The 19,644-nt window shown below is 54.6% G+C and overlaps 7 protein-coding genes across 7 annotated transcripts; 4 read left to right on the forward strand and 3 right to left on the reverse strand.

The window, feature by feature from the left end:
- Positions 1–20: 20 nt before the first annotated feature.
- Positions 21–1,678, reverse strand: K489DRAFT_353101 (uncharacterized protein; the record flags this gene model as incomplete). The annotated part of the gene is made up of 2 exons (XM_033602481.1): positions 21–985; positions 1,180–1,678. The coding sequence occupies 2 exons, from the start codon at positions 1,676–1,678 to the stop codon at positions 21–23; spliced, it is 1,464 nt and encodes a 487-aa protein (XP_033462574.1).
- Positions 1,679–2,091: 413 nt separating this feature from the next.
- Positions 2,092–3,560, forward strand: K489DRAFT_378081 (NAD(P)-binding protein). The gene is made up of 2 exons (XM_033604313.1): positions 2,092–2,605; positions 2,745–3,560. The coding sequence occupies exons 1-2, from the start codon at positions 2,120–2,122 to the stop codon at positions 3,345–3,347; spliced, it is 1,089 nt and encodes a 362-aa protein (XP_033462575.1). The 5' UTR covers positions 2,092–2,119; the 3' UTR covers positions 3,348–3,560.
- On the reverse strand, positions 3,521–4,102 carry K489DRAFT_368680 (uncharacterized protein; the record flags this gene model as incomplete). The annotated part of the gene is made up of 1 exon (XM_033602972.1): positions 3,521–4,102. The coding sequence occupies one exon, from the start codon at positions 4,100–4,102 to the stop codon at positions 3,521–3,523; it is 582 nt and encodes a 193-aa protein (XP_033462576.1).
- A 296-nt stretch (positions 4,103–4,398) lies between these two features.
- Positions 4,399–6,023, reverse strand: K489DRAFT_378082 (uncharacterized protein). Its single transcript, XM_033604314.1, has 2 exons — positions 5,422–6,023; positions 4,399–5,349 (listed from the first exon to the last, which is right to left on the reverse strand). Exons 1-2 carry the CDS (start codon positions 5,815–5,817, stop codon positions 4,654–4,656), a joined length of 1,092 nt encoding a protein of 363 aa, XP_033462577.1. The 5' UTR covers positions 5,818–6,023; the 3' UTR covers positions 4,399–4,653.
- A 2,386-nt stretch (positions 6,024–8,409) lies between these two features.
- Positions 8,410–11,445, forward strand: K489DRAFT_408183 (uncharacterized protein; the record flags this gene model as incomplete). The annotated part of the gene is made up of 1 exon (XM_033607452.1): positions 8,410–11,445. The coding sequence occupies one exon, from the start codon at positions 8,410–8,412 to the stop codon at positions 11,443–11,445; it is 3,036 nt and encodes a 1,011-aa protein (XP_033462578.1).
- A 4,872-nt stretch (positions 11,446–16,317) lies between these two features.
- Positions 16,318–18,420, forward strand: K489DRAFT_315290 (uncharacterized protein; the record flags this gene model as incomplete). The annotated part of the gene is made up of 1 exon (XM_033601077.1): positions 16,318–18,420. One exon carries the CDS (start codon positions 16,318–16,320, stop codon positions 18,418–18,420), a length of 2,103 nt encoding a protein of 700 aa, XP_033462579.1.
- Positions 18,421–18,453: 33 nt separating this feature from the next.
- On the forward strand, positions 18,454–19,486 carry K489DRAFT_161139 (uncharacterized protein). The gene has a single exon (XM_033599297.1). The coding sequence runs from the start codon at positions 18,644–18,646 to the stop codon at positions 19,319–19,321; it is 678 nt and encodes a 225-aa protein (XP_033462580.1). The 5' UTR covers positions 18,454–18,643; the 3' UTR covers positions 19,322–19,486.
- The last annotated feature ends 158 nt before the right edge of the window (positions 19,487–19,644 follow it).

The following is a 19,644-nucleotide window of genomic DNA, read 5'->3' on the forward strand; positions in this document are numbered from 1 at the left end:
TTATAAGGCGTAGATGCGAATTAAGCAGTAACACTGACTTCTCCGCCCGCCTCCTCTTTGCCCTCTGCGACAGCCGCAGGAGCCTCACTCTCGCCCACGCCCATTCGTCGAGCGACATATCTCTGCGCGACAACACCCACCGCCAATGACAACGACTCCTCCAACCACTCCGCCACCCAATCTCTTGGGTCCACTCCACCCAGTCGAACAATCTCCTGAATCGAAGCCGGCAGCTCCTCGCCACCCACGCCATCATGGTGGTCGAGCCAGGAGATCCACCGCGCAGGGAGGGATTGTGAGAGGGAGTGGAACGCGAGTTTGTGGAAAGGATCGTAGAGGTAGACAGCGAAGACGACGACTTCCGCATCCGCATCGTCCTTCTCGTCGGAATTCTCGTCACCTTCACCCGCCGCTGCGGCGAAGAGGTCAGTGTCGACGGTGTACCGGATTGCCTGCACCGCCAGGAATATATCACTGGTGCGTACAGGATTTGCGGAGTCGACATTGGAGTCTTCGGCGGCCGCCTTGCGGGCCTCGTCGATGCCGCCGCGTGCAGCAAAGAAGTCCTTTGCAGAGGACTCGGCGCTGACGCGCGCGAGACGCGTACCTTCTCGCAAGCCTGGGACGGCGCCGAGGGAGCGAGGAAGAGCGGAATCGCGCCACCAAGGTCCACTTTCGGACCATGAGGGTGTGGACCCACCTAGAATGCGACCGCGATACCCTAGATTGGCATCATCGCCCTTGTTGCTAGCGTTGCGATCGCGAAGGTCGGCGCTGCTGCTACGTTGAAGGACGACGAGATCGCCGCCTTCGACCTGGGCCATGATGCGAGCGAAGGGTGCGTAAATAAGAGGGTCTAGGGACGGGTAGCCTTGAATGTCATGTGTAGTGTGGATCTGAAGTCGTTCGTGTGCTGAGATTGGTGGAGCAATGTGCGAGATGATGGAGCTAAAGGTCGGAAGAGCGCGAGAACGAAGATCAGTGCCTGTGGGAGTATTAGCTGTATTCGTTGTGAAAGATCAAGATGGTCGTGTAATCTCTTGTCACGGTGGCCAGGAATGCCACGATTGTCGTCGACCCAATGAGCCGAGGTCTATTGCAGGCAACGACCTGCAACAGAACATGAAGAAATTGTTCAAGTCGCCCGCCGAACAGGAAGTGAAGCAAGGATTGACCTACCAAACTCCTGCAACCCTCTCATATTCCCACGGACCTGCTCCGCCCATCTCTGTGCCTCCTCATGTCCTGAAATCTCCTTGGCAAGTGTCTCCGCCTGCTTCACCGCTGCGCTCGCCGCACTGAACAGCGAACTTCCCCACCAACCGCCGCTGGCCGCCGCCGGAGCCGATTCCTCGGCTGAGGAGGCTTTGGACTCATCTCCTGCACTCACGCCCTGGTGGAAACTCCTGCTGGTGTCACCGCTGGTGCGAACCTGTGCGGGAGTGCTTGCAGCGGCGACACGCGGTGTCGCGGGGCGAGATGTGGGAGCTGTGGCCGGTTTTTCGGCGAGTTGCTTTTCGAGGTCGGCGAGCGGGTCATCGTCGTTGGTGGTAGCGGCGGGCGTGGTTGGCTTCTTGCTGGATTTGGCGGGCACAGCGGCGGCGGGTGTGGTCTGAGGTTCTTCGATCCCGAGCGAGTCGAGCTCGGCAAGAAGATCTTCGTCCGCCTTGCGGGCCATTGGATATCAGATATGCGTAGTTTGTAGATTGCGTTCGATAGGATGGATGCTGATAAACGAGCAACCTGATGGCTGGTATCTCGAATGAACCTGTGATGATTTCTGGAATCTGCCCAATCTTCCGTATTGAAGCAATACCTGTGTCCCAAAATCGAGTAGCAGAGGAGCTTGGATTGTCCAGCAACAATAATAACAATCACCAGTGACGTCCCTACGTTACAGAAATAAGGCTACAGTGAGAGCTTGGACGAGCCCTGATCGCCTCGGTGCCATCACCAGGCGCGGCGGCATGTCTCCGCTGTTTCGATGAGAAGCAAGTGGCGGGGAACAGCCGCACGACACGTGCCTGCCTGCCTCCATTCAATCAACACCACAGCCAATAATTCCCAGAGCCTCGTCCTCATCACTTTATCCTCCAACACAACAGGAGCAGCAAACACAATGGCATCTCCGCCGCCCACAACCGCTGCCAGACCATGGCATCACTACCTGACCCTCGACCTCCTCGTCCACGTCCTGCTCCGCACTTTCCTCCACCCCTTCATCGCCTGGCTAATGCCGCTATGTCTGCGCGCCATCTCCATGCCCACCACGCGGCGCGAGTTCCAGCTCTCATGCGTCTATGCGACGCTGGTGACGCTCGCATGGCTACTCAATGCGATCAACCATCGCGTGGCGTATGGCCGTCCTCGCACGCTCGACTGGGACGAGGAGGTCGTGGTTGTCACGGGTGGGGCGCGCGGGCTGGGCGCTATCGTTGCGCAGACGTATGCGATGCGTGGAGCGAGCGTGGCGGTGCTGGATGTTCTTGATCCGGCGACTGTCGTTGCGGAGGGAGGAGAGGAGAGGGAGAATTTGAAGTATTATCGGTGTGATATTGGGAATGCGGAGGAAGTGGAGAGGGTGCGGGATGAAGTTCAGAAGGATGTATGTAGTGAAGATGACTTTCAAATCGAAATCTCTCCCTTTCCTGTCCTTCCCTTTCAATCCCGCTTTCATTGATATACGCGTGAGAATATGAACCTGATTCTAATTCTGCCTTCTCCTTTGCTTGCCTCGAATACAGTTCGGTCCCGTCACGATCCTCATCAACAATGCCGGCGTGGTCAGCGGAGGACGCCTGTGGGATTTATCGACGGCCCAGATCCAACGCAACTTCAACGTGAACCTTCTCTCGCACTACTATACCATCCGTGCCTTCCTGCCCGGCATGCTAGCGAGCGCATCAGGCGGTACCATCGTCACAGTCTCCTCCGTCCTCGGCAAGCTTGGAGCCAGTCATCTCTCCGATTACACGGCTGCCAAAGCCGGATTGATCGCCATGCACGCCTCGTTGCGTGCGGAACTCGCCCTGCCTACGGCACCAGAAGGTGCGGGTGAGATCCGCACGATTCTTGTCACCCCGGGACAACTTTCCACGGTCATGTTTGCGGGAGTCGTAACACCGTCGACTTTCCTCGCGCCAGTGGTGGAGCCGGTGGAGCTGGCTAGGGCAATCGTGCAGAAGATTGATGCGGGCGAGAGCGGCGAGATCAGTCTGCCACTCTATGCGCAGCACATCGAGTGGTTAAATGTGCTGCCAGTATCGTTGCAGATGGTCGTGCGTTGGTTGAGTGGTGTAGACTCTGCGATGGCGAAGGCGCACAATCAGGAAAAGAAGGTGTTGTGACTGGAGTAAGATGATGGCGATGGTATTAATGCATCCGCTGAGTTTCCGATTCCAATATCAGCTATAGGCGTGATGATGCGCTGTGTGCCGTGAATCGAACCAATCGCGTCTTCGTCCCACATGAAACTGCTGTGTCCATGCGAGCTATAGAGTCGAATCAAGCATTTTGTTCATCACAATCCTTCGTCCTTTCTCAAATGCTTCACCACAATCTCCACCATGGTCGCCTGTTCCTCCGCAGAGAATCTCTCCTCCACACTCTCTATCATAGGCTGCAGCATCTCCACACATGTAGGCGCATGGTTGTATAACATCAACAGCTCTGTCGCGGTCAGACACTTCCTCTCCTGCTGCGGCTCATATAGCTTCTCAATCTGCTCAGGCGTCATATCTTTCAATTTCTCGCTCCACTCGCTCTCAAGACTGTCCTGCATCGTATTCTCCAGCTCCAACGCAAACGCCTGGAAGACATCGCGGCGGGCGTCGCCGGTGTAGGATGAGGGGTTTGCAGCGTAGGGGTAGCGGTTGGAGGTGAGTTCGCGCTCGGTACGTTCAAGCATGCGCATGAAATTCTTTGGCCGAGGGTTAGTCTTGTCGTGCTTGTCGTGCTTGTCTTTTTTGTTGCTGGATGGTTGTGCGGCGGCTGATGCTTTGTCTTCGGCGTCTTCACGGGTGTGTTGGGCACGCTTGCGTTGGATCCAATCAAGGACGTCGGCGTTCGAGAAGGGGTGGTCACCGGCATCGAGAACCTTCATGGCGATTGGGCGTGGCAGCGAGTGAAGCTTCGGATGTGCTTTCGAGAAGGATTGAAGGTGGGCTGAAGAAATCAAGTGATTTTCTGAAGCTGCTAGGAAAATGGCGTCACACTTTCTTACGCTAATGCAGGTACCGCCGGAGGAACGGCCGATGAAGTGTATATTTGTTGGGCGCGAATTGTTTCCGAGGATGTCAAGAACAAATACTGTGATTGTGCCGAACCTCGACACAGTCTGAGCAGAGTTGTGGGTGGCTGCTCATGTTGTACAGAGGAGGTACAACAATATGAGTTTAGCTTGCGACTAGAACGTAATTTTCGAAGTGCTCTTGCAATCTCAATACTGCGGCCTTAAGCGCAACAAATACAAGTATATAGTCTACAGGTGTCTCACTCGCCACTTGCGTCGACTCGACATGCTGGACGCTCAATTCCTGGGTCGGAATATTCTCAAGATGCCATGCCCGAGTAGATACAAGCGACGCGCGAAGGAAGCGCACAAGTCATAACAATCATAAGCTCGCAAGAAATTGAAGAAGCAGCAGTGTCAGCTCATCGTGGCGCTGTCGCTCCTCCGTCATCTTGCCACTCCCCTGCACTGCTCTCAACAGTGTCCACCGGTCGAGCTGGTGTCGGCTTGGGATCGTCTTTCGCCGGCGGCGGCGGCGCATCAGCATCGTCGTCGAAGTCATCATCCTCGAAATGTGATGGATCCATGATAGCTCCCTCTCTGGTTCCAGTGCGAGCATTCTCGGTGGCAAGAGTATCATCATCTGCGCTGACACTGATTCCGCGGGGACCCCAGCTTCGACCAGAGGGACGTATGACACCGTTCTCTTGGTTCTCGAGCGCCGCATCGTCATCGAGATCATCGTGATCAGTGGAATTGTCGCCCGTGCGATTTCGTCGTCCAATGAAGCGGTTGACAATAAAACTCTTGCTCAAATCCTCGCTATCCACGAGTCCGCCGCCCCGTAGCTTGACTCGTTGTCTCGAATAGTAAACCCAAGCAAAGTCGAGGTATAGTGCAGTCTGGATGATGCCGAAGACGATGCTGGTGGGCAGTTCTGGACGATGGTCGCCTTTGGCGATTACAATGATCCAGTTGACGACATACAGAGCTCTATACACGCCCAGAGCGACCAGGTAATAGCTGTCAAACACGGTCGGGACGTTGGTCTGGCGGAGGAGTAAGAGCTGGGGTAGGATGCAAACAGCTTCGAGGATGACGCTGAATGTCCATAAGAGCTGATCGATGCGTGAGTCAGTTTCCAATCCAGGCATAAGAGCGTGCGCGATTCCACTCAACATGTAACTCACCTCAATAAGTGTAAAGTAACCCCATCCCTCAAATAACCACAGGACGACCGGCGCAGCAGCAAGCGATCCTACCAGAGACCATGTCGCCAATTTCCAGCCGTACTCCTTCTCACGCGTGCGCGCGAAGACGCGCATCATCAGGAAGACGACATAGGCTGATGTGGTGATGTAAACGATCTTGAGGCTTGTGTTCCAGACAGTGAGGCCATCGTGAAAAGGATTCGTGGTGAAGATGTCGATATATCGGGTAGAGAAGACAAAGACGTATAGCAGCTGAGTGAGCAGTGAGACTCCCTCGGCTGACCGATTGTTGTGAATGGCCCAGATCAGGATGAGCTTGCTGGCGGTATGGGAGATGTCGGCCAGCGCGTGGAAGAAGTTGAAGGACATCGCCATGGCGAAGGATGCGCGAGCTGTTCCCGCTCGAGAGAAGCTATACCGCGATTTGACGTACTCGAGTGGATGCGACAGGTTTGATGTTGGTGTAGTCGGCGGAGCTTGTAGGATGAGAGGTGGGTGTTGCTCAACACGGAGAACAATGTGGCCTGCACAGCTGGCTGTCGTGCGTCGTCATCCTGCTTGGAAGCTCGCGTGTCAAGATCAGGGTCTGGCCTGGTGCGGCGAAGCCAGAAGCCAACAGAGAGAACCCCTACGATGTAGAATTCTAGGTACCTACCTACCTAGGTAGGCAGGTAATACTCATTCCTATATTGTACACAGTAGTCCTGAGGTCACTCTCAATAATAATATTGTGTTTGCAGTGTGAAAACTATTAAGTCTCTTCGTCACTGATCGCTCCACTTCATCGATCAAAGACCGGATTCGCGTGACCTCCAGGGCTGGCTTGATGTTCACGCCCGGGCATAGAGGACATGGACAGGCGTGCCAACCCCAACCCTAACAGTGTGTCGTTCCAAGGTTCGCGGACAAGGTCCTCGCCACGTCAGACAGCATCGAATAAAGCAGCGAGGATGACATATACGGTGTGTTCAAATGTCAGTCACAGTCATGCTCACATTCACATGGACGTCGGGGAGGTCGCAACATTGCAGCGGCGGTGTCCACATGGTCGTGTTGCGCAGCCTTTGAATTACCAATGACATGCCTGGCCAAATACCCACGCAATTCCATGACATCGGCGATACCAGCTACGCAGGGACAGCGACATGTGCGGTTTACATTGGATGCTAACATCCCGCTCGCAATTCCACGCATTGACGTTCGGTTGACGCACTGTCAAGATCGAAGACTCGGCACCTGATATCTGTCCGTCGGAGCTGGCTGCGGAAGTCGTAAGGACGGCATGCTGACTCGTCCAATGCGAAAGGCGCCCGATGAACGATTCATCGACGACGGAATTATGTTGCCATGGCGGCACTGATTGAGAACCAATATCGGCCCGTGGGACATGGCGCATTCCAATGTGTACGGGCGTTATCCTTGGTATATTGACGGAGGCATAATGTGTACACTGTCCCTACAGGGCTGGAATAACCCCCGCAGCGAAAGGAGATCAGGTTTCCACGGCATTGGATACGTTATGCGTCTTGGAAACGTCACCGGCGGAGAGAACCATGGTTGGAGACAGGCTGGAGATCAGTCGGAGAGATGATGCTTGCCACGTGATAGTGTATGAGGATGAGGGAAACGGCAGCCTTCTTCCCCATCGTTTCGTGCTGCATGTCTGCAGACTCCGAACGATTCTCGAGGTGCATATTTTTAAAATTACTCCTGCTGCAGGTCAAGTCGATCGTTTGTGGCGCTTAACTTCATGCGGCAGGTAGCGTGTCGACATCTCCACACATTCATCAACAGTGCCGGTCCATCGTTCAGTCCGGCTGGCACTTGAGAGCAACTGGCGTAATATATAATGAGAGAAAGAGATGATGAGCTGCTGGCAACGGGCGAGGTGTGTAGTCGAATGTAAACAAATGTCATCCATGACGCGAATCGTCTTACGAGTGTACTGTATCCAGCAGTAGGACTATGGATGCAATTATCAACAAACCATTGCGGATCGGATAAGTCGATCAGAGCAGACATGTGTAGATTGATGATACAGCCGTCCTTTAGCCATGCAAGCCCGAGTACATGTAATTCCTGTGGCAGCGACATAGCACTTTCATGATTCTCCGCACGAGTAGGCAAGGATTTCGTAGCAATGGTCTCGCCAGCCGTTGACGACAATCTCAATTTGGAGGCGAAGGTAGCCTGGTGCCTGTCTATGTGCAGTCCTCATCAAATCACCATGACCTGACAGCGAAAATAGATGAAGGAAGGGAGTGTGCACTGTGCACTGACAGCCGTTCGGAGCATTTTTTTCCCTTTGTCATGTAGGCAACCTCGGAAGCTGATACGGCGAGGCCCAGAAACAGCATCGTGACGCCGTTGTAGAACATCTCATCATTCAAGGTTGTTGTGTGGTGACACGACGGTGTGGTACTCGCACCCCTCACAACGGCGCCTTCTCACTCCCCGCTCAGGTCATCATCATCACTGACGATCCTCGATTCAACTTCGATAATAACAATATTATTTTTACATTGCGCCTTCTGTCAGGACCACGGTGGAGTCGGAATCGATATCTCTTGCCTTCCCACCTGAATCTACGTCGAGTGGTTGCCTGGTTCACCACTGATTGACGATCATTGCTTGTTGAGCAAGTGCTATTGAAGATCACATTCCCATTTCGCTCTTCAACATTCCTTGACATCATCCACGACCATCTCAAACTCGCCCTCAGTGTCTATCACAACCCACCTGCAGCCATTTCCTGAACACTCCCCGCGTCGATCTCTGGTCTGCTCAACTTCCGTTCATGTCTCTGGGTCTGCTAGAAACATGACATCTCTATGACCGTCCTGCATGTCTGACCGAAACAATCTTGTCACCATCATCGAAGGTTCCGCTGGTGTTCCGCCGATCCATTCTCAGCTGTTGATCGACGGACGGAGAGGAACGACGAGTGGATAATGATTCGCAACAACCATGGCATCTACTCCAGTATCGCAGCCGCCTACTGTCATCAATGCTGACTGCCTCGACCCCAACGAATCACCTCACCAGCTCCAACGACCGCTATCTGGACCAGGTGCCTCGCGACAGACTCGTCTACTGCAGCTTCGCAATGTAGGCTTCCGAGGACCGGCCATGCCGGTACGCAAAGTGACTCCAACGGCAAGGGATATGCTGGCCAGTCCTTGGTCGAATGCTGGGACTGATGCGTCTGGGGCGAATGTGGAACATGACGACGGATCACCAATACCAGGCATTGCGGCGAGAACAAGTGAGACGAGGCGGAGGACATCACTCTTATCACTGGATCAGCCGGAGGCTACGCCCTCGATCCAACACAAGCGTCTACGACCTCGGGTCTCATCAGGCGCAAGACATCTGCCCCTAGATCATCTTCGCTTGGGCAAGATCCATTCAGACGATATCAATTCGCCTCCACCACCGCCCAAATCTGCTGCCCGTCTGAGAGCTGTACGCGCTCGAGCGAAGATCAACCACCCTCGCCGCTCCATCAGTGCAGAGGCGCGCAAGTATGTGGAGCACCTTGAGGCTGAGCTCGTGGCAGCGCAGAATCAGATCTCTGCGATCACGTCGCCTTCTGCCACGCGAGAACAGTCTTCCCGTGTGAGAACATTGAGCGCCGAGACCAAGGTTCTACAGGAGGAATTAGCGGAATGGGAGTCACAATACGAGCAGCGGGTGCGAGAGGGGGTTGAGCAGCACGTCCGAGCTGAGGCAGGTTTACGTTCACGGATTCGCACGTTAGAGAGGATCGCGGAGGAAGCGCGGTCTCGAGCGGACAATCTAGAGATGCAGTTGGGATCAGCTACGTTGAATCTCGAAGTGATCGAAACGGCCAACGTGAGATTGGAGAAGCGACTCGAGATCATGTCTAGCCTGTTGGCAGCCTCGCCGGTCAAGATCGATCTTCACGCCGACACGCCAGGTCGTCCCAGAATGAGCAAGGTTCGACCGAAATCGATGTTGCCGATCTTGCCGGCGATTAGCACTGTCCTCGATCGACAGCCATCGATCCCATCATCACCTCCAGGTCATAGTGCTCGACCAGCGTCCACGAAGAGCATGTCCGTCAGCCACATTGCCATCTCACCCGACGACATCTTCTCCGATGCCGAATCCGTGTGGTCGAGCGCAGCTCTGAGCAGCCATTCGGGCATGGAAACCGCCTCTTGGCACAGTCACCAACGGCATGCCAGCAAGTCGAACAAGCGCCGAATGCGGCGTTTCGTAGCGGGAAGTGTTGGACCCAAGCCACTCATTCTGCCTGCTACTAATCAGTGGTCTGGCTCTGTCCCGGCTTCAGCGCCTGGACTCGAGCGAGAGGAATCTGCTGCTATGTTCTCCTTCGATCATGTCTCCAGGCCGAAAGATGATCTGGACTGCCCCGTGAGCCCGAGCTTTGGTCGACAAAGGGCCTTCTCCACGGCCGATGAGATCGTGGCTGCGCAACGACGTTCGAACATATTGGCATCACTTGAAGGGCAATTCCCCCATTTGAGCGAGACGGTTCCGGAGGAAGACGAACTGGATGAAATGCTGGATCACACATTGCTTGCATCTGATCAGAACTCTGATCTCCCTAGCCATAAATACTCCTCGCTCGGTTCTGCAGCGGGCGCCGCGGTGGCAGGTCGGAACCTGATGGATGAGCTTGCTGCGGTTCAGACACCAAATGCTAAGAGCAACAGCGATGAATTCTCGCACAGCGACCCGAGTGGGCAATCAGGGAGGGGAAGTTCAGGAGGAGTGCCCGCAGAAATGTTGAGCTCGAGTCCGTTCATCTCGGATGTCGATATCGACATGGAACTGCCCTCGTTCCCATCCAGGGTCACGTCCGGTTATGCTGCTGATCGGCGCATGGTATCGAATGCTTCTACTGCCATTGCCGTCTCGCGTCCAAAGAAGGCACCATTGGCAGCAAACACTTTATCATCACCAGTAGCATTCCTACACTCGACGCTTGCTATGTCGTCGCCCCGCGTCCGCTCCTCCTCTCCTCTCCCTTCTGCCGCGACATCGACGGCAAACTTCTCATCAACAGATCGCATCAATTCGCTGTTCGCCGCCCTGCGTCTTCCCCACCTCGTTCTCGCTCGCAATCTGATTAACGCGGCCCATTCCCATATGCCTGGTGGCGGTGCCCTGCTCAACATTCAATGGTGGCTTGTCGGAATGCTCCTTGGGCCTATGGCTCGTCGCCGGATGCTTGCAGCCCCAGGCGCAGACTGCTGCCTTGCATCCGGGACTTGCTGCAATGGCGCTAGCACGCACGCGCGCAGGCCAAGCGCTCAGCCTATAACAACATCCTCTCCGTTCCGCACCCTCAGCTCCTGCTGTGTACCGCAGATCCTGGAGAGTCCATACCCATTCGACTCAGACGCCGACTCGGATGGAGATGATGAAGACGACGACGATGACGACAACCTCTCCTACGGTAATCTCTACATGACCCCTCCACGACCCGCGCCTGGCTCATCTCTCCTGCGAATCTCCGGCAAAGGTCGAAAACGAACAACTCCCTCTTCGGCATCGGCGCTTTCCTCCAACCACTCACCTACCCGAGCAAGCCGGTCTACGCGACATCATCACTACCGACGCCACCGGAACGACCTGACCTGCTGCCACCAGCACTGCACCCATCAAACCTCCGCTGCAGACACCACCACCACTCTTTCCACGACCACGGCTCCCGCCAGCTTCGCCACCCGCCACAGCCCCTGGCTCTGGCTGAAGTTCTCCATCACCCTCGCCGTGGCCGTGGGCGCCGCATTCCGCTACGGACCGGGAAGTCTCCTATCGAGCTCGGACACGGCCGCAACTTCGACATGTTGCTGTCCAAAGCAGCATCAGAGCCGGTGTCACGCGGGAGATCGCTGTCGGGGTGTGGGCGGCAGTCAGCGGATTGTCAGCCTGCAGGGTGAGCAGAGTGCGGCAAAGGACGCGATGAGCTGGAGGAGGGTGAGGAGGGAAGTTTTTGGACGGGAGTAAGGGGTGGGTGTTTTCGCATCTGATGGGATCAGTGGCGGCAGTTCTCTGGTTTTTCGAAGCGGGCATGATGTGATGTGTGACTTGACGAAGCGCAGGAGGTTGATGGAAGGGTCATTTCCTTTTTTCCCAGTATTGACGACTAATGTTCTGTTGGAAAAAAAAGCAAAAAGTTCAAACGAAGAAATCCAAAAGCGATCATTGTCTACTACACCGCACTGTCGAGGTAGCAACATTCCTCTTCAGACATGTCCTTTCAGTATGCGTTTGCCTACCCGTTCTCCGAGTCCGTCATCACAACAACACCGATCATCCTCTTCGCCCCTCCTCGTGAGTCTCCGATCAACAAACATCGAAAATGGCAAATGACGACAGTTAGGTCAAAAATAAAAGAGAATACGGTCCTACCCTATCAGATGATCAAATCCTCTGCATCCCACCAGTCCGTACCGCATACCTACCCCAGGGCAAAAACGCGAACCGCGACTCCCTCCCCTATCCTGTCACGCATCCATTCATCCACCGCGCCCGCGCCCGCGCCCGCGCCCGTGACGGATGGAAAATCTCGCCTTGACAGACGACGGATCTTGGACCCGGGAGGACTTTCCCGGGGAACCCGGTGCGTGATGATGATGGTGATGATGATGACATGTAGACAGACCTACGTGACTATATGTATATATACCCGTGCATAGATGCAGAGACGTGATGAGGGCGGAGGGATTCCTTCTACCGGGGACCGGGAGAGGATGGTGAAGAGGGAAAAACACGTGCTCGTGGGAGTCGTAGATGATTGTAAATCGAGAGTGTTTGGTCCCATCTCTTACGGTAGGTAGGTATCTAGGTAGTTCAGAAGTTCTCTCCTTGTCTCTCTCTCTGTGTGTGTGTTTTGTTCATTGCTGCTGCCGGGCTGTCGCGATGTTGTACTATAGTGGTGAGTTTCCCAGCGTTTTCTACACATTAAGCTACGATGTAAAGAGGCTGATGCTAATAGAGGATCCGGGCATAGTGGGGCCTCTGGAGAACGCATTATATGGGCGAGTGAGACATGCATAGGGGAGGTTTTGGCGGCGAGACTCCCTCGTCTCTACGTCTGTCTCGCGATGCCCGTGTGGGAAAGAGATAGGGAGAGACAGAATGGACGCGCGCGCCGATCCGCGCGTCCGATGATACAGCGCAGGGAGAACCTTGGAAAGCACCAGTCTCTGCCTTGGAATCGCACCACGTTGTCTACAGGATTGATGAGCCGTGCCCTTCTTCACTTGGACAAGGCCGCCGGAAGGGAGGAAAGAGCGTGTGCTCTGACTGTGCCCAGGTGTTTTATTAGTTGGAGGACATCCCTAGATGCTCAGGTACTACAGTAGACAGTACTGCACATGACCGGTGAAAACAACCGCAAGTGTAGTCGTGTGTATATTGGAGTGGACCGCATATGCAGACTCGACCATTTTCCGGACTGCGTGCTGCTGCTGCTTGCTGCTGCTGAGCTGGTTGGAGAAGGAATTGCTTGTCCACGCTTTGTCACCGGTTTGAATCTCACTCTAGGGCATGCACACATATAAGCTTTCCAAGGTTCTTGGTGGCGATGCGTGCAGGTGTGCTTAGGTTGGGGGCGAAAGTTTTATAATTATCCTTCGGCATGTGCACGTTACTTACCTACCTAGGTAGGTACTGTAGGTACCCGACAATCCCCTTTTACGGCGCATTGTTATCACATTATACTGTACTCACGACTGGTCTTTGGCCTTGGGTAAGGGAGGAATGACTGTATATCCAGTACTGTCCTGTCTCTTCTCTGTGTTCCTACGAAGGAGTCAATCGCACGTTGAAAAGTTCATACCCACGTATCCTGTACAGTATCCTGTAACCACTCCGGTGTATCGTCAAGCGGGAAAAAGATCTGCAAAGCGCGTGAACCAACAATGCTCGGGACGTTAGAATGGTGATGACGCTGATGATGATTATACACGGTCCTTCGGTGGTTTCCCTGGTCCTATGTATCTCTTCCAACATCTGGAAGTCATCGCTGATCGAACGGGGCCGATGCACCGAGGTCTTCCAAGTTTTGCAACTGCCACACTGTTAATGGACACATGTACGATGTCGTCCTCGAATATTGTGCTGTGATGATTGATGTCCGAAACGCGAGAAGCTCACGGCAGCTCGCGCGGTGAGACGGTAGGGTACTGCACGGGAAGGCCAGAAGCTCTGGGAAGGACGAGGCGCCTCACCTGCCGCCGCATATGGTACCCACGCGTATTCATCCCTCCCCAAGTCTCACCACCACGCGTCGAGATTCCACTCTTCTTTGGAAGGGCCGAGACACGGGAAGGAGGCCACACTATTGCCTATACAGTACATCCAAACTCTTGGAGTCTCGATGGACGAACACCAGCGTCTCCAAGGCTCTGGTTCGAACAGCGTTCATGGCGATGGCACTGTATTCCAGTAGTGCGATCCTGAAAGCCGGACAAAGGGTTACGGGACCAGGAAGGACTTGCAAACCAGCGTGCCAGCCCAGCAGCGGCGACGGTTGAAGAGCACGACGAAGCAGCAGAACGCGAGGAGGATTAGGCCAGTCAGCGGTGGGACGCCGTTAGCATCGAATCAGCCACCACTTTTAAAAAAAAGGAATTCATCATCAAAAGCAAATCTCCATGCTTTTCCGTCAGAAGTGCATTCCCTGAGCCCTCAACGGTCGAGGGAGGCAATCCCATCCATTCGACGCCACGACGCGGGCGATCAGGGGCTTCTCAGGAGAGAATTGATGAGCCGCGTGCGCGACAAGCCCTGATTGTGATTCGCTCCAACGCGCGGCCCCTGCGACCTGCTTGGGGTCTAGCGCGTGATCTAATTCGACTGCCTACTCCGGATTCATTATCTGTATGGCTCAACCCCCCAGCACAGCACAGACAGGCTCTCCCACCCGTGCCACCGTCCCCATTGCGATCACCACCAGCATAGATGGATATGTAGGCTCGCCTGGACATATCTCGATGCTCAGGGATGTGCATGTAGATCGACGAGAGGCCAGTCTTGCAATGCACCGATGGACAATGCTGTAATAACAAGCGGCACACGTGCGGCACAGCCTTCACCATATCGCAGTTCACGATAGGAGGAAAAAAGGATGAAGTGATCGGTTATTATTGTAGTCGTAGTCTAGTTCAGTTCTAGATGGGAGAGAGAGAGGAAAAAAGTATGGGTGCGTGGACACACACATCTTCTTCCGCATCCTCTTCCACATGTGAAATGTGAACCACGACCCACGCAATTCATCCTTCACGCCTACAGACCGCAGACCCAAGATGGACAGACATCGGTGCTGGCGTGATCTGGGACAGAGAAGCAGTGATGAGAGACAGAGGGTCAGAGAGCCAGAGAGCCAGAGATGGGACGCAGCGCTATCCCCATGCTAACAGATTCCCAATTCCCTACGGCTGATGCGACTAATCTCTTCCTGGACTCGATGGTCTACGGCACAGCACAGCGTGTGCCCCATTGCGATTCATCCATTCGACGGCGTGATTGATAGACATCTGGTAGTCCTTTCAGCATTTTAGTGGTAGTCTATTGCAGTAGTCCATACTGCAATTGGTAGAGATATTGCAGCAGCAGTAGTAGGAATGGTGGTGGTGGTGGTGATGGCTCGCCTGTCTTGTCCACACGCGGCGGAGACGGCGGCGGCGGGCGGCGGTCCCTTTCGTATCTATCGCGTCTTCACCTCACTCACCAGCTGCAGTTCCAGTAGTGGACTCCCTCATCACATATTCACTTTGACGATTCAGTAATCATGGTAATAATAGCCTTTTCTATCTCATTCCCTCGCGCTTCTCTCTTTATCTTACCTCTCCAATAATCACCGGCATCGCTAATCCCACCGTCCACCGTCCATCCTTCACCACTACCACCACCAACACCACACGGTCGGCGCTCCACCGTTGCGCTTGCTTTTCGCTCGTTCATCGTCCCTCCCAGCCTTTGTTTCCACCACCACTTCTACTATCACCACTGCCATCTGCTCACTCTCTCTCCTCCTACCTTCCTATCGTTCATCCTTATCGGTGGGAAGTCGAAGACGCGTGGAGAAGCAGCTATCCCGACCTTCGTTGTTCCGTTCATCTCTTCGCCCTCTTCCTCTAATCAACATCAATAATCACGAGCACGTCCGACAAGATCCGCTCCTCTCTCCGCCGACAATCGCATAGCGAACTTCTCACCCTCGCTCCGTCTCTGCAACGCCGGTCAATTGCCAGAGATTCAATTCACCTCGACCACGGCGCCCACGATTCCTTGATTCCTTCTCATTGACGACTGGCGACTGCTTCTCACGCAAGCGGTCTACGAGGCGCGATACGGCCCTATCTCCAACTCTTCACGAAGTCCGTGTCAAACCCTCGATACGGTCGTCAAGGTCTCACTTGATACTGTAACTCCAGCAGGACCTGACAAGTACCATCATTCAACCTGCTTCGACCCTGTCTCACGGCCTCTTTCTCCTCATCCTCCTCCTCGCTATAGACGCAACGAAATACCGCTCAGAAGCGTTCATAGACACCGCTCTACATAATTAATATCTAACTCGATCCCACGTCCGCGGCTGGCCGCTCGACGTTCACAACAAACCACACCCCACCACACGCATTCGTGCACAATATGGAAGATAGGAAGGACATCTTCTCCGACGACAGCCGGTCATCATCAGAGGAGTACACCCGCCGTCCTCGACGAAAAAACCTCGCCATGCCACCTCTACCGCGTTTGCGCGACCTCAATCCTCTACGGCTACTACACGGAAGCCCCGCATACCAGTCATTGCCCTCAAGTGAGAGCCGTGCCGTAAGCCGATCAGTGTCACCCATGAGCTTAAGAACAATGGCCCAAATCTGGGGCGAGAAGACTGGCATAAGCACACCGGGTGAGGCGCCGTCCCCAGACCTATCATTACGGCGGCGGCGATGCGGCCTGCCACGCATGAACTTCTCCAAGGCTGTCATCTTGGCGGTGACGACTGTCGTCCTCATTGCGCTGCTGGTCGGCGGAAGTGTGCATCATCATCTCAAGATCAAGACGGAGGACAATGGACAACCCGCCGCATCAAATTTTCCCTGGGGAAATTTCCGTCGCACAAATGGCTTTTTCAACGGCCTGTCGACCCTCGTGCCGGCTGCGCAACACGTTGCCGACAATTCGAAGGGCGGCCGCAAAGTCCCGGAATTGCCAGCACCTATCATCAACTCTCAGGATGAGATCATGCCCTCGATGGAGGCCGAGGTTTACAACCCTTACCCCGATTACACTTCCGCTGAGTATCTCGCCAAGCACGAACCGGTCCACACATGTTATCTAGATGAAGACGAAAAGATCTCAACTCCCGAAATTTACGCCTACCCCGGTGTCCCGCAAGGGATGAGCGAATCGCTCTTCGGCTCCCACAAAGCTCTCGGCCTTCGTGATGATGTCTGCTTTGACCGATACGGTCGATTGGGCCCTTACGGATACGGCTACAGCTACAATGGTACCGAACTGGAGATCCACAACTTCACCGAGAAAGCGGGAAGCGAGAAGGTTCTCAAGCAGTCCGGATATCTGAACTATTCCCGAATCGACTGGGGAGTGGCGCAAAAGCGTTGCTACGAGAAGAACAAGGCTCGATTCGCAGAGGTGCAGCCGAATGGAAAGCAACGGGTCAAGCGTCACGCGTACATCCTCCGCGCTTGGTCTGGCTATGAGTACACCGAGCATCAGAAGCTCTCGATCCGCGCCATGATCAACGAGCTCAGCTTGAAATCCGGTGGCGAATACGACGTGCATCTCCTTGTCCACATCAAGGACGAGGGAATTCCCATCTGGGCCGACAAGGACATCTACCGCCGCACTCTTGAGGCCAATGTGCCACAAGAGTTCTGGAACATCAGCACACTCTGGTCTGAGCAGCTGATGAGAACCTACTACCCGGAACCGTACCCCGGCAACTTCGACAACCCCGCCAACCTCCCGGTCCACAGCGTCTACCGTAGCGCCCACTTCGCTCTGCAATGGTTCAGCCAGCAGCGCCCCGAATATGACTTCTACTGGAACTGGGAGATGGACCTCCGCTTCACCGGTCATTACTACGAATTCAACAACCGCATCGGTGAGTGGGGCCGCGCACAGCCGCGAAAGGGTCTCTGGGAGCGCAACAGCCGGTTCTACATCCCCTCGCACCACGGCGACTACGCCAACTTCACCGCCCTCGTGGAGGCGGAGATCCCCGTCGTCGATGCGCCCAAGGACATCTTCGAAGTCTTCCGCTCCGGCGCCTCACCGATCTGGGGTCCCGTCCGCGACTTCCTCCGCGACAACAACACCATCCTCGACGCGCCGCCCGAGAACACGCCCCCGCACAGCTACGACGAGGACAAGTACACCTGGGGAGTCGGCGAAGACGCCGACCTTCTCACCTTCGACCCCATCTTCGACCCCACCAAATCCACCTGGGTCTTCCGCGAGGACGTCAGCGGCTGGAACACCAGCCTCCCCGTGCCGCCGCGCCGCGTCTCCATCATCACCGTCTCGCGCCTCTCGCGCGGCCTGCTCAACACCATGCACCAGGAGACCGCCGCGCTGAAGCACGTCATGTTCCCGGAGATGTGGAGCCCGTCCGTCGCCTTCCACTATGGCTACAAAGCCGCCTACGTGCCGCACCCGGTCTACTTCGACCGCGACTGGCCCTCCCACTACGCCAACAAGATCTTCAACCCGGACCCCACCCGCATCGCGGACAACCCTTTCGGTCAGAAGATCGAACACAACTTCCTCGGCGCGACGTTCTATTACCATTCGGGCTTCGCCGGTGCGCTGTGGCGGAGGTGGTTGGGCCAGAGCGAGAATGGGGAGGGCGGCAGAGTCGCGGAGCAGCAGGGCACCGGGCGCATGTGTCTTCGGTCGACGCTGCTGCACCCGGTCAAGCACGAGAATGCGCCTACGGAGGTATGATGATGGGAGAAGGGATCCCCTTCCCTCTCATCATCACGGGAGAGCGAGAGAAAAATTGGGGTTCCGAGCAGCCCTGATCCTCCTCCTCCCCTTCTCATTTCCCATGAAAAGGGCTTCGGCGTTTCTCAGGACGGTTATTTGATTGGGTTTTTCTTCCATCCGAACAGGCGGGTTCGTTTTGGAAAAGGAAAGAAAAATAAAAAGGAGAGCAAGACCTTCTCTCATGTGTTTGGTCACAATCATCTTTTGTCTCTCTCATCTCCTCCCCCTTTTACACACACACACTCTATTGTTGATTAATCGATTTTGTTGTCCTTTGATTTTCACTTTTTCCTTTCACTCTTCTTATTCTGGAGAACAAATGTCTCGCGTCATGATGATCCCCCTCCCCGCTTTTTTTTGGCTCTCGCAGGAAGCTTCTTGTGACTTGGATTACGCTCGTTGGGCATCGGCTACATCGTTTCATCTTTTATCTTTTCGGTTCCCTCTCCCTCCGTTCACTTACTTCTTAGAAATGAAAGAAACTTTACACACCATTTCAACCTCTCCCTCTCTCGCGCGCTCTCTCTTCTCTATGAAACCTTTGAAAACAGTCATCACGGACCGGGCTGCCACACGCGTCATAGAAACTGTCTGTGTAGTGCCGTGGTGGGCAAACGAGACATCCAACTTCAAATCCATTTCTTTCGAGAAAGAAAAAAAGGGAAAGAGGCGAACGTTCACACTACATGTCGATTTGATCTTCCTCGCTGCGATCTCTATCGACATCACCTCCTGCGCTCCCCTGGGTTTTACAGAAGATCAGAGAGAGAGAGAGAGAGAGAGATGGATGATCGAGTGGAACATAAGAAGGAGGGAATCCCAGCCCTCCTATGATCGACCCATAGATATCAATTTGTGATTGTAAACATGATCGTTTGACAAAACATGTCCGTTCCGTCCCGGATGCCGTGCCCTCCCCGTCGTCCTGATAGATGACATAAAAGCCTCCTTCCCACGACCCACGTTGGGGCGATGCAGGAAGAAGAAGAAGAATAGAATTCCCACCCATGAAAAGAAGAAAGCCCGTGACGCCTTGCGAGAGAGACATTGACATGACATAGAGAGATAGGAAGAAAGAGAAAGAAGATCAGAGGGAAGGGGGACGAATCATGTTCGAAAACTTCGATGAGAAGTCCCGCCGGTGCTGTCCACGTATGGAACAAGGAACGTCAAAAAAAAGAC

Source organism: Dissoconium aciculare (genome assembly GCF_010015565.1).
Source record: "Dissoconium aciculare CBS 342.82 unplaced genomic scaffold K489scaffold_3, whole genome shotgun sequence".
In the NCBI taxonomy this organism is placed as follows: Eukaryota; Fungi; Ascomycota; class Dothideomycetes; order Mycosphaerellales; family Dissoconiaceae; genus Dissoconium; species Dissoconium aciculare.

Coding starts and splice junctions, on each gene's coding strand:
- K489DRAFT_378081 (XM_033604313.1), top strand. CDS start 2,120: ATGGCATCTCCGCCGCCCACAACCGCTGCCAGACCATGGCATCACTAC. Junction 2,606..2,744: donor GGGATGAAGTTCAGAAGGAT/GTATGTAGTGAA, acceptor CCTCGAATACAG/TTCGGTCCCGTCACGATCCT.
- K489DRAFT_161139 (XM_033599297.1), top strand. CDS start 18,644: ATGTGTTTGGTCACAATCATCTTTTGTCTCTCTCATCTCCTCCCCCTT.
- K489DRAFT_378082 (XM_033604314.1), bottom strand. CDS start 5,817: ATGGCGATGTCCTTCAACTTCTTCCACGCGCTGGCCGACATCTCCCAT. Junction 5,350..5,421: donor GTTACTTTACACTTATTGAG/GTGAGTTACATG, acceptor CGCATCGATCAG/CTCTTATGGACATTCAGCGT.